This window comes from Rutidosis leptorrhynchoides, chromosome 6 (assembly GCF_046630445.1).
Source record: "Rutidosis leptorrhynchoides isolate AG116_Rl617_1_P2 chromosome 6, CSIRO_AGI_Rlap_v1, whole genome shotgun sequence".
Lineage (NCBI taxonomy): Eukaryota > Viridiplantae > Streptophyta > Magnoliopsida > Asterales > Asteraceae > Rutidosis > Rutidosis leptorrhynchoides.
Genome location: NC_092338.1, coordinates 217,932,890 through 217,946,641, shown reverse-complemented (window position 1 = coordinate 217,946,641; position 13,752 = coordinate 217,932,890). Strand labels below are relative to the sequence as shown.

General features: G+C 37.0%; 2 protein-coding genes across 2 annotated transcripts; one reads left to right on the top strand and one right to left on the bottom strand.

The window, feature by feature from the left end:
- Positions 1 to 9,110: 9,110 nt before the first annotated feature.
- On the top strand, positions 9,111 to 9,821 carry LOC139854397 (protein DOG1-like 4). Its single transcript, XM_071843702.1, has one exon. The coding sequence runs from the start codon at positions 9,111 to 9,113 to the stop codon at positions 9,819 to 9,821; it is 711 nt and encodes a 236-aa protein (XP_071699803.1).
- Positions 9,822 to 11,754: 1,933 nt separating this feature from the next.
- Positions 11,755 to 12,357, bottom strand: LOC139854396 (secreted RxLR effector protein 161-like). Its single transcript, XM_071843701.1, has one exon. The coding sequence runs from the start codon at positions 12,355 to 12,357 to the stop codon at positions 11,755 to 11,757; it is 603 nt and encodes a 200-aa protein (XP_071699802.1).
- Between the last annotated feature and the right edge of the window lie 1,395 nt (positions 12,358 to 13,752).

Sequence of the window (13,752 nt, the reverse complement as noted above, 5' to 3'; positions counted from 1 at the left end):
ACTGGTGGAGCTTAATGGTAAGGCAGTTATACACACTTGGCATGCTACCGCGCTGAAAAGATGTTACATGTGATGAAGAAAGTAGAGGTACTGATCATTCCGCTAGTGTGTCTTAATATGCATGTAGCGATACTATTATTACGAGCAAAAATAGGTTACTAGTTGATGTCACCATTTAAATGATGTCTTTACAATTGTACTTTTCATACTTCAAGTCATTTCCAGTCTATAATTTCATGTATCTATTTTAAACAGAATAGCTATTTGACTTAAACTGTCCGCACACGGAAGGTATCAGCATTGGTCCTACCTACGTAAGGGTTGTTTTCTCTAGCTCCTGCACTGCAGAAGTCTGTTTGGCGACAGGCTAGCTTTTTTAACCGGAGGGCGACGGAAATTGGTTTGTCCTAGCCTCAGCAGCGCATAGTTAGAGATCTGTAAGTCATGACTATAAACGAAAGGGTTGGTCGCCCTTGACCTCAATACTAAGTGTTGGCGTACTTAAAAGACTCCTGAACATGCACGACGAAATATTGCATCAATATGTATGTTGTGTGCACAATAACATATGTAAAGACCGGTGTAATAACCCGCCTTTTTTCGTTAATTTATTTTAAAGCCCATTTTTTTAGATAATATCTTTCATTATCTAAATTCATACCTTCCGTTGATTAGCGTTTTAATATTCCCGTTATTTAATTATAATATCTCTCGTTCACTATAGCGTATTTAAAGTAATTCTTTCATTTAATTCACGCACCTGCTTTTAAACTCGAGGGACTAACTTTGTAACTTGGTCAAACTTGATCAACTAGTAGTTGACCAAGTTAACTAGGCATCACCACCTCCCACTTCCCCACTCACTTTAATTTCTTTTCTTTTTCATTTTCCTTTCAATTTCTACTTCCATTATTACATTCTTTTCATCTTCATCACGAATTTATTATCTAAATCCAAATCAAGAAGCTAACATAAAAAAAAATTGTACTTTTGGAATCCTCTCTTCATCCTCAACGTTTTGATACTAATTTCACTACTTGGGGTAAGGTTTCTAAAAACTCTAGATTTCTCTAAATTCGTTTTATAGACTTGAAATGGTGTTAATTAGTGTCTATGGCTCACTAGGTTGTTGTGTATATAAATGGTTTGCTCGATTTGTTTGTTTTGAATGACTAGCATGAACACTTGAAATGGGTTTGTTATATCTTGGATTTTAGTTGATTAAATGTTGTTAGTTGTTAAACCTTATGTGTTAAAAGTGTTACTAGCATCATTAGCTTCATTTTGATATGTAGGTTGACTTAGAAAAACTTCATTAACAAAATTGTTGAATTCATGATTCTTAATTAGGGTTTGATAGATTTTAATATGAACTTTTGATGCCTTGAATGCTATGAGATGTTATTGGTGAGTGTTTAGTTGTATTGTATGTGTAATTACCTACAAAACGGCATATCATATGTGTACATTCAATTCCCGAATCATCGAATTGCATTTATGAACTTGAAACATTAATGATGAACATTAAACGATCATTCGACGAGGATTTAGTTATTTTAAATAATATTTTTGTTTGGTGATATGTGTTTAGTTGTATTCCTTGTCAAAATACCTTTCCAACGATATAAGATACGTGTTTTAAGTGTTTGCGGTTCATAGTTTGTGATTTGGTGAGTTTTGGTTAGAAACTTGGAAATTCAGCAAATAGCTCCTGGAAGCCACAGCTTCGCGATCGCGGAGCAAAAGAGGCAGGAAACCTCGTAATCGCGGAGGATGAACTGAAAGGGGCTGATCAAATTATTTTTGTTTTTCACAGTTTCACCCCCGCTTACTCGCAACTCCGACTAACATGAAACTTGGCAACATGTTTATATATGACTACTAATTGAAGAAAAATTGCCAGATACCCGACCCGACCCCGTTGACTTTGACTTTGACCAAGTTTGACTTCAAGCTTACCTAAAAACTTATGCAATCGTTCTAATCTTCTTTTATACTTGTATCTTGCATGAAACTTGACAATTTGACTCACATGCTATATATTCGAGTCGTAACGAGCCATAGGACTAATTGAACACATTTCGACCGACCTTGTGTCTTACCCGGTATTGATACAACTTACTTGTTTAGGTCAAGACTAAACAACTTTCATGCACACGTTTACTTTGTGAAGTACCTTTATACTCGTGCACTCAAGGTGAGATCATAGTCCCACCTTTTCAATAACTTTTACGCTTTAAATCATGGGATGAGAAACATATACAGTTTATACTTTTATACTTTGAACACAAGTACAAAAACAAACATTCCACATACGAGTTAGAACAAAAATCCTCAAGTCCAATTATCATTAGTTACACTTGTAGGGTGTAAGCGATAACTTATGTTGTGTGGCCATACGGGTTTGACGAACCCTCATTCGGACGGTTCGCTAACGTTAGCGGATGAAACGTATTTTCGGGTATAGTGTAGGTTCTAACACTATGATTCAGAGGTACCATTCAGTTAAGCCTTGATAATTGGGTGCTTGACAAACAAATAACATCTTTGTGATGCAAACGATTTGGATAATCAACTTCATACTAAATCTTGTGGTTCAAAAACATACGTTTACAAATACACCTATGATTTCACCAATATTTTTCGTTGACAGTTTTCTATATGTTTCTCAGGTTTATGATTGGCTACTTGATACATGCTTCAGCATACACTTTGATTACTTGCTTGAGGTCAAGCATACATGCATACGCTATTGATAGCACCTTTGGATTCAAACTTAAAGTAGATATGCATACTCTATTGATAGCATCCGTGATTTTCAACTTATATTATGTCGCAAATTTTTTCATTTATACTTTATAACGTTTGTAAACACATACTTGTTGTCGAACCGTTGGTAAACTTAAACTTTGAAAGTCTTATATGTTTCAAATGAATGCGACATAATTTTAGTCAAAAGCGTCTCATTTAGGGACTATGACCACGTAACGGGACCTAAGTTGACGGCGCTGTCAATGGCGATTTTGTCGGGTTGTTACAACCGATACTGCTATGCCTCGAGTATAAAACTAGGTACTTTAACAAGTCCATAACATAAAACATCAAAAAGCGCATAAACGCGGCATCATGAGACAAGTATAACAATCAATATGGTTTTGCACGCACTTAACAATAGCAATAAAATAAAAGATGGTGAAAAGGCGTATAGACATCATACTTTCATTAATTACATCGAAAGAGCAAAGTTCATATACAATTAAATAATGAGACGCTTTAAAATCTACACATGCGCAAATTACAATTCTACGTTTATTAGATAGTGCGCAGTCAATCTTGGATCGCGCGAATATCTCTTCAAACGAATAATTTCAATGTTTTTCAAAGATTTCGCCACTTCCTTGGCAATTACCTCGGCGTCAGAAGTAAGACAAGCCTCGATGGAAGCAGGAGGAGGGGCAGGAACAGATACATGCTTCTTGATGAAGTTCCAAAATCGAACGCGCTCCCGATCCTTGACAACCTTCACCAGCGAGTTATAAGCATGGTTGACCGCCTCGCAATTGAGCGCATTGATGAATTCACGCTCTGACTCTCCTGTGTCTTGGACGAGAGCGTAATGGCGATCCATTAATTCTCTCATGTCCGTCTCTCAATTTTGGTTTTCTCCGAAAGAGCAACCCACAACTTGAGCTGCAAACCGTCTCTTTCAGAATTGGTTTTTTCCAACACTTCACAAAGATGCTGATTTTCATCTCGCATCGCTCACACCTCATCAGTTGCATCTACGCCTGCATCATCGCCCGAACCTCCACTGGTTTGGCGCTCGCCATGAGGGGAAGTATTGGTGGAATTCAATGGAACTGCTTCCACGTCGTCGTCATCATCATCATCATCATCATCATCATCTAAAAAAGAAGAAAACATATTAAATCAGTAAACCACGATAAAGAAATCAAACGCGCATTCAGAATTTTACCAGGTGTTTCGCACTTCGAAGAGGACGAGGGTTTATAAAAAATGAGGAACAAAGGGCGCAAACATGTCGTTGAATTCCTTGGGTGTCAATTTTCACTTACTAATATAAAACGGGTGGTGATTAGACGATCCCGCTTTAACAGACTCGCGCATGCGTAAAGAACTATGAGGCGCACCATATGAGCGACCGCACTCGAAAGTTTTGCGCAACGGAGCATAAGATGCAGCTACGTACGCCAACTTCTCCGTCTTGAGAAACGTCACAAATGATATCTCCGAGAAGAAGAAAAATACAAAACCTATCACAACAGTGCGCACGACACAATGAACAAACGACTTTCAAGAAACTAACCTTGGAGGTGTCGCGTGAAATAAGGGCTAAAACCTTGGTGGGGCTAGTGTTTGGATATCCCGCCAGCATACATAGCAATGTTCTGACGCATTTGCATGATGAGGGATTGTCCTACACACTTGTCGAACTTAGCCATCTCCGCTGAGCTCATTGGAGGAGCACGGTTCAAATCAGAGTTGAAGTCGTATTGCCATTAACCTATGCTGGCACAAGAAAAGGGGATGAAAGTGTTTTCGACGAAGAAGTAATTCTTTTTCCAATTGGGGGAATCTTCCACCAATGCTCTCGAGTGAACCCCTGGTTATCTTTGAAACTATACCAGCCCTGATCGCGTCGCTCATAGCTGAAAATGTTTTTGAAAAGATTCACCGTGGGCGTAAAATTGTGCGCATGGCACCACATTTGAAACATAGAAACTCTGCAAGCGCCATTTGGGTCCAACGGCCCAATGCTGATGTTAAAGTGAGACAGTACTAACATATAAAAGTTAGTGAGAGGAGAGCGTATATTACTCCTCTCCAACACCAAATCATAAATTGCTACCTTGCCATGTGGGGGGCGATTAGCGCGATCACAGAAGCAAGGAACAAAAGGATTAAACTCTTTAACAGGAGGACACCACGTAATTAGCTTGTTTATATACTCATGGCTTACGTCGGACATAATATTTCCTACGTTCGAAAAATCGACGCTCGCGCTACTTGCAACCATTATAGAAATGTGTGTGTGTGTGTGTGTGTGTGTGTGTGTGTGTATGAAGAAAGAAGATTGAAGTAAAGATGAAAATGAGAAGTTTCAAAGTATTTATAAGGGAGTAAAAGGAGGAAAGAGAATACGAAACGAATCTGAACCGTACAAGTGTCGGATTAGATCTGACAGCAAAGCAGGGGATTTAAAGGGATGACTTCGAAAGTGACAGTTACGGAACCCAATGATTATTGCATCAGAACTGTCACATCATAATTCAATACGTAATGATAATAGTTCTACCCCATGCGCGAATGAACTGTGCATACCATAGAACTAGGGGACTTAATGACATGCATAAAATACGCTAACATATCGCGCAAGCCTACTACTGCATAGCCCCTCTCGCCATTCCTAAAGGTCGGTAACGTGCAATATTTGGAGATGTTTAGCCAATGATATCGCACGTTGAGTATAACGCTACAAGGGGACTGCGCTGATTAAGTGCAGGATTGGATAAGACAAAAGACAGTACAAGACACCTAGGATGAAATCTCAGTAATCGTACGAGTGGCAGGACGTGGCAAAACAACACAATATGGAGGGGACCACGCGAGTGCACGATCCAATGCAACAGAATAGTACAAATATGTACCATTCTGTCCCCTTTGCCTATGTGGCATGAGAAAGGACAGTCACTCTTACCTATAAATACACACATCTAGCTTCACAAAGATTCACGATAGAGAGAGAAAAAACTTACCTTTCACAACAAACTATCTGCGCAGTTACAATAACGTTTCTCAGGTAACGTTCTTTGAACATCAAATCCTTACCCCGTCCAGCCAGCCATCACCTCTGGTTAACCCGAACGATGGTGGGTCACGTTTAACCACCCTTTCTGAGATCATCATCTCGTAAGAGGATTATTCACGGTACTCCAGACCGAAGAGTTAAACTCAAGAAACCCTCAAATCCCCCTTTATTATTGATCTTGCATGAATCAAATATCTTGGACCATTTTATGCTTGATCAATAGACGATCTAGGCTTAGATTACCCTAATGGGCCTATCGACATGAACGACCCAACAGTCACATATGCTCCTGTAACTGATTAGTTTAATGCGTATAATACATCTTGGTGTGCAATGAATAATGAACGTTATTCACACAGCTACGTCTATACAAAATATGCATAAAAAATTTCCCCCTTGGACGAATTATTGTAAACATCTCTTGCAATCTTCAGTCAATCTCTGCAGTAGTACCATAATCTTAAGAATCATAAGCTTCATCAAAAGTCTACGAGAATACGTGAAAACCCAAACTTCGAACATCAAAGTCTGCCAGCATTGAAGTCGAAATGCTAATCGTCATCCTATAGTTTCTTCAAACTTCACTCGTACATGTTACCCATAGTACCAATGTAGCAAGATTCTCCCTTAGACTGAGCTGAGATCCCTATCGACATCTCTGATAAAATCTTCAAACAAACCGACTCTCTCAAATTTATAAACTGTAGAATCTTCCCCATCACTGTTAGTTGTATCCTATTAAACATTGTAGCACTAACGTTCATCATGACTTGCATCTTGTAAAGGAAAAATATGTAGAGGAGTCGGGTCCACAATTAATAACTCAAATAAATCTTTATTGCCATCAAACTCACCAAAGAAAGTCAAATTGGTATCTCATGATCGCGTATCTTAACATTAATTAGTTCAACAAGCGGAACTGAACAAATATAATTCCAAACACAAGTGGAATCTATAGAAGTGCGGATAATACATATATCATCGTTGCCTCATAAATAGTCGTATGCTCCCGACTACCCCGCAATACTTCTCAAAAACAAGTGTTTCCGTATTGACTTACTAAATAAGTCTAACGGACAAGGAGGTTGTCCACCAAATCTGTACATTATTTCTTTAATGAATAATATGATAGAAAGGTTTCGTGTGGAATAAAGAATAATTAACATTAAGTACCTTGGATGAAAAATTAACGAAAGTTGAGGACCAAAGATGTAAAACTTTGAAACTTTAGGGACCAAACCTATAATTTTTTCAAGCTTCATGGGCTGAAAATGAAACGTTTAGAATGTTGAGGGACTAAACGTGAATATTGTAAAAAAATGTTCGAAATTTTGCACAGGTATTCCCTTTGGTTAACGAGCATTAAATATTTAACAGTGAAGAGTAACGGTCATTAAATGTGATTGGGTGTGGATCTGGGTCAGATCTGAATTCGGGTCGGATCAAGTTTCTGGGTTCGGGTTGCTGGGTCGAATGGTGATCTGTATACATAAACAAATGGTGATCGGTTGTGAAAAAGGAATAAACTTCTGGAAGCTTCTAGAATATGTATCACATGGGGGGACAAGGAGACATATGGTGGGACCCGGTAGTCAAGGTTCAACAGAATTATAAAACTGCCACCGTCACCTTACTAGTACCAATTTTCTGTTTTTCTTCAATATTACTCCATATATGTTCAAAAACCCTAACTCATACATATGAAATTCATCAAATCTTCACCAAAATTCATAAAAATTTGCAGGAAGCACCACTAGGACCCGGTAAACATTAACCCATTCTCATATTTTGCAGACAAATACCCAAAATACACGAATCGATCAAAATCAGTTCCTCATTTTTGAAATAAAGAAAATTCACAACTCGGTCAAAAAAGTGAATTAAGATCTGATTTTTGGCAGATAACATCACTATGATTTCCAACCTTTCTATTTAAACACTTTTCCTTAATTCAATTTATATAAAAAAATCCATAAAAAGTCAACAAAAGCCAACTATTAGATCTAAAAATGAATTTCGGCAGATTTAACGTCTTTTACCTTCGATCCAATCAAGAGCTCGATTGTACCAGCTCTCATACAAATTTGTTGTTCCGATTAAGGATCATAAACAACCATATTCGAGCAAGATCAAAGACGGAAGAGATAAACACGATGAATTAAACATAAATCAATATTATTAATATAAACGTTGAACTTACAATTAATTTAAACGGAGAAACATCGCTGGCCAGGGGAGATCGAGCATGATCTCCCTATTCACTGGAATCGCCAAAACGCTTCTTCTAAATTAGGGTTCTACGCTTGACCCCAATTAAAGATCTACTATTTACCCTAAAACACATGTGAAACTGATATATATATATATATATATATATATATATATATATATATATATATATATATATATATATATATATATATATATATACGACCTAAGCTTAGGTTACCCTAATAGACCTATCGACATGAACGACCCAACATTCACATATGCTCCTGTAATTGATCAGTTTCACGCATGTAATACATCTAGGTGTACAATGTAATAATAAAAGTTATTCGCATAGCGGCGTCCATACAAAATATGCATCAATAGAAAGCTAAACGTATTTCTCCTATTAGTAAGTTGAATTCGGTTTTCGGTTTCACTGAATTCGAATAATTCAAAACCGGAAACCATACTGATAGTTAAACATTGAATTCTATTTTAACCAACCTAATGATTATTTTCATATCTAATTTAATTTTATTTGATACGGTATTTGAATTAGACGATCAAAGGAAAAACACTCACCCCTACTATGAATACATACTATTGACAATACTACTTTAGTCTCTTCTGACTAGTACGTACTGCATTTACAATGACATACAAAATGTAGGTTTACACATAAATTAGAAAGTAAAAATAGACAGAGTAGTATAGGTCATGAGTTTAAACAGAGTGAGTGAGTGTGTTTAATTTGAAATTTTGCATGAGCGCAATATATATGCAATTAGGCGGGCAACCTTTGGCTAAACTCAAAGCGTAAACCATGCAGCATGCTTCATCAGCCACGCATTTCCCCAAACTCAAAGCGTGTCACTCATCTACACATCTTTCTTTCTCTTTCAACATTTCACATTTTAAATTAATACTCCCTATTTACTATTTATTTATTTATATTTATTATTTATTTATGTGTGTGTATATATATAAAACCTTAAAACCCTCAGTCATTAATACTAGTATACTTTTGTTTTTGTTTTAATAATTCAAAATTCATAACCAACACAATACAATGAAGAAAACACCAATTGAAGAAAAATTCTCAGTTTTTTATGAAACATGGGTTTCTCAACTTGAAGAATACTTGAGATTTCTTGTACAAGATTACACTCATGATTCTGATTATGAAAATTTGATAGCAAAATTGACAACACACCACAAGAATTATTATAGGTTTAAATGGGCTGCGGCCCAAGAAGACGTTTGCGCCTTTTTTACACCTGTCTGGCTTACGCCTTTAGAAAATGCTTATCTTTGGGTCACCGGTTGGAAACCATCCGTGGTTTTTCGGTTCGTCGAAACATTACCGCGAACCGGGACCGGTTTGGTTGACTTAACTGATGACCAGATGAAAGAAGTTGAAGGGTTGAGACTAAAGATTAAAATGGAAGAAGAAAAAGTTGAAAGAGAAATGGAGAGACAACAAGTTGGGATGGCAGATAGAAGGATGGTGGAGTTGGTGCAAATGATCCGATGTGGCGGCGGTGGTAGCGGCGGCGGCGGCGATGAGGTGGGGGTGATGGCGGTGAATGGGTTGTTAAGTGGGTTAGAAAAGGTGATGAAAATGGGAGATTGTGTGAGGTTAAAGACATTGAAAGGATTGTTGGATTTAATGAATCCAAAACAGTGTGTTGAGTTGTTGGCTGCACAATCTATGTTTCACGTTCAGTTAAGGAAGTGGGGCAAAGAAAATAGTGGTAGTAAATTTGGAGAGAATTTGTAAGTTTATTTGGGTATATATAACTAATGTGAATTAGTTAGTTATAGTTTGTTCATCATGTAGTTAACATTTTGCTTTTTGTTTATGCACAAATTTGGGATAGAATTTCAATTTGGAAAAAAAAAATTACACTTGTTATTGTTATGATCATTGATCACTAAATTTTTTTTAGAACAACACAATATATTAGAAGCTTAGCACGGAGAAAAAAAAGAAATTACAAAGAATTTAAAGGCGAAAGTAACCACGAAATTCAATTAGTATATCATTTTTGTCCACTTTAAGTACAACCAGTGTTTAGAATTTGTAGATGAGTTTCCAAAGATCCTAAATTGGATATATAGTTTTCGTTTGTATGCATTGTGCTTAGATTTTAATGGTCTTGGAGATGTATCATTAATATTTTTGGGTAAGAATGATGATGTGACAACAAGTCAAGAAATAAGATCTCAAGTCTTTGACTCATGTATGGCTTGGCTTCATCTTTCATGAATCAGCAAGATATACGTTTTGCCTGAAATAACGACCCCATGTATCTAGCATTGTTTTCAATAAACATGAAATTAAAGTAAAAAACAAGATACGAAAGTATTAGGCGTTACAAATAATATAAATCAGCGTTCGCTCGATTAAACGCTATACCTTTTTTTTCAACGGCAAAGCAAACCTTATGTGACAACAAGTCAAGAAATGAGATCTCACGTCAAGTAGTCAGCTACTTGTAGAAAACGGGTATGAAAACAGATAATCGAATTGATTTTTGATTCGTGAAACACTTTCTTAATTAAACATTTCACCCCTTACCAGCCTTGAGTTAACACAAAATTCTAATTGGGATAAGACAAGAACAATTTTATTTTCAGGCAAGAGGAAATCAAAATCAAAATTAGAGAGTTTGTATGTTTTCTGTGTTATTGTTCTGAATGCAGAGAAAGAATGCCAAAACGTTTTTCAATTAAACTGTTAATTGGCAGTTATGGTGTTGAAAGGTTGTAACCTTTTATTTGCGCGACAGTTAGTAGTCAATTCTTACGGGCGTGTACTACACACTCTCCGAGCCCGTTGTTAAATATAGCTAAATAACACCTGTATTCGAGCAAATCCCAACTCACTAAAATGTACGTTGGATGACACTAAAATCACCAACAAATCCCCCTCATTTTAGTGTGATCCTTGATTTACTAAAATAATGAAACAAACAGAACAAACTAATGCATAAATGAAAATATCCATAAGGTTTGAATTTTCACTTAGTATATCATTCACGAGAATTCGAGAATCAGGGTGTTCGTAAAGATTTGAACCCTTCAACCCATTTGAAAACTATAAAACAATATACACATCAGTTTCTTACATATCTCTAATACAAACTTGACACTATTATCAACCATGTGCCCCAATCCTTAAGTGAACATATCGGCAGCCTAAGTCCAAAGCTCCTTCAAGCGGCAAAACTTCATGCTCACATAGGTAGTTCTTTTACATCTTGCACCTGCATATGCAATTTTTCAAAAGAACTATTAAGAAGAATAACTTCAACCTAACTCCACGTGCAGGTCTAAACACATACCTTGGGATTATAAATTTTATGTGTTTCAATCTTCAGAAAGTAAGCTTTCCACATTGAATTCAGCTCCTAGCGTTGTACTAGAAGGGAACTGGGTGTCTCACTTTGGAAGATTTATTCGGACTTCAATCCCACTCTAATAGCCGACTTGTGTACTAAGTTTCGGGCTAATGCTTTAGTCAAATGATCCGCCAAATTTTCATGTGTTCGAACAAAGTCCACGGATATCATTCCATTCAAGATTAATTCTTGAATCATACTGTGTCTAAGACCTAAATGTCTAGACTTCCTGTTGTACATATGATTGTACGCCTTAGCCACACTAGAAGCACTGTCGCAATGGACAGAAATAGGAGATATCGGTTTAGGTTACAAAGGAATCTCATAAATCAAATTCCTTAACCATTCAGCTTCCTTACCATCTTGAGCCAAAGTAACAAATTCAGACTCCATGGTCGAATTTGTGATGCACGTTTTCTTTTTCGAAGCCCAAGATATAGCACCTCCTCCAAGAAGGAATACCCAACTCGTTGTAGATGAATGATCTTTGGCGTTGGTTATCCAACTCGCATCAGAATATCCTTTAATGATCGAAGGAAACCCAGAATATGTGATATCATAATCTATGGTATTCAACAAGTACTTGAATACTCTACTTATATCCTGCCAATGAATAGTACCAGGATTACTAGTAAACCTACTCAACTTTCCTACAACAAAAGCTATATCAGGTCTCGTGCTCGTCATAGCATACATTAAACAACCAATAACTCGAGAATATTCAAGTTGTGAATAAGCTTCACCTTCATTTGGTACTAGCTTCATACTCGGATCAATAGGAGTGTTCACAGGAGAACATTTATCACGTTTAAACTTTTTTAGTATCTTCTCAATGTAATGAGATTGAGAAATCGTGATACCTCTCTCATCGCGTATGATCTTTATCCCAAGAATCACATCCCCCACTCCCATATCTTTCATCGAAAACTTTGATGACAGTAATTCTTTCTTCTATCAACTTCATCTTGGTTGGTACCAAAGATCAACATGTCATCAACATACAAACAAATGATCACACCATTTCCAGATTGATCAAATTTACTATACACACACTTGTCAGATTGGTTTAGTTGGAAACCATTGGACAAAAACACATCATCAAACTTTTGATGCCACTGTTTCGGAGCTTGTTTCAGCCCATACAATCATTTAATCAACTTGCACACTTTATTTTCTTATCTGGGCATAACAAATTCTTTAGGTTGTCTCATATACACTTCTTCGTCCAAATCACCATTTGAAAATGTTATTTTTGTGATGACCCGACAAAATCGCCATTGACAGCGCCGTCAACTTAGGTCCCGTTACGTGGTCATAGTCCCTAAATGAGACGCGTTTGACCAAAATTATGTCGCATTCATTTGAAACGTGTATGACTTGCAAAGTTTTAAGTTACCAAACGGTTCGACAACAAGTTTAAGTTTACAAAAGTTGTAAAGTAAAACTGAAATAACTTGCGATATAATATAAGTTAAAATTCACGAATGTTATCAATAGCGTATGTATGTAAACATTAAGTTTGAGTTCAAAGGTGCTATCACTAGCGTATGCATGTATGCTTGAGCTCAAGCAAGTAATCAAAGAATTAGTGCAACTCTGAAGATGCGTTTCCCGAGGGAAGTGTATAACTGGTTGTTCACGTCAATGCGGTTCAAGTCAAACAATAATGTCTTTAGGTACGAAAAGAGTAACGAATTATGATAACGAATAGTACGCAACCGTAGTGATAAGTAGTGATGACGATACTCACCTAGAGTAGTGATGGTAGTAACAAGAAGTGGTAGATAGTGATGAACATGGGTGTAACATCAGCAGTGGCTAGTGATGCCAGAGTGGTGGAAACTTTATAGTACTCGTGGATAGTAAGCTGGGACGGTGGTGAATAATAATATGGGAGACAGAGTTCCCGAACTAGTGTAACTTATGAAGTCGTCGTCCTCCTTACACCTATGAATCTTAAGTTTACGTGTCTTACCCGAAAGTGGCAGAGTACGAGTTCGTATGATGAAAATTTGGTACCATTAAGAAGTTCACCTAAGAAAGATTCAAGTATAAATGTACAAGTAGTCAAGTAAGTGCTATCTATAGCAAATGCAAGTCAGAATGCAATGATTAACTATTCGGTTATAGTCTTGATTCACTAATGCATCCTAACGACTCTGTCAGACACACTAATGCACATCCTAGATCCCTACAACCAACGCTTTGATACCAACTGTGACGACCCGACAAAATCTCCATTGACGGCGCCGTCAACTTAGGTCCCGTTACGTGGTCATAGTCCCTAAATGAGACGCGTTTGACCAA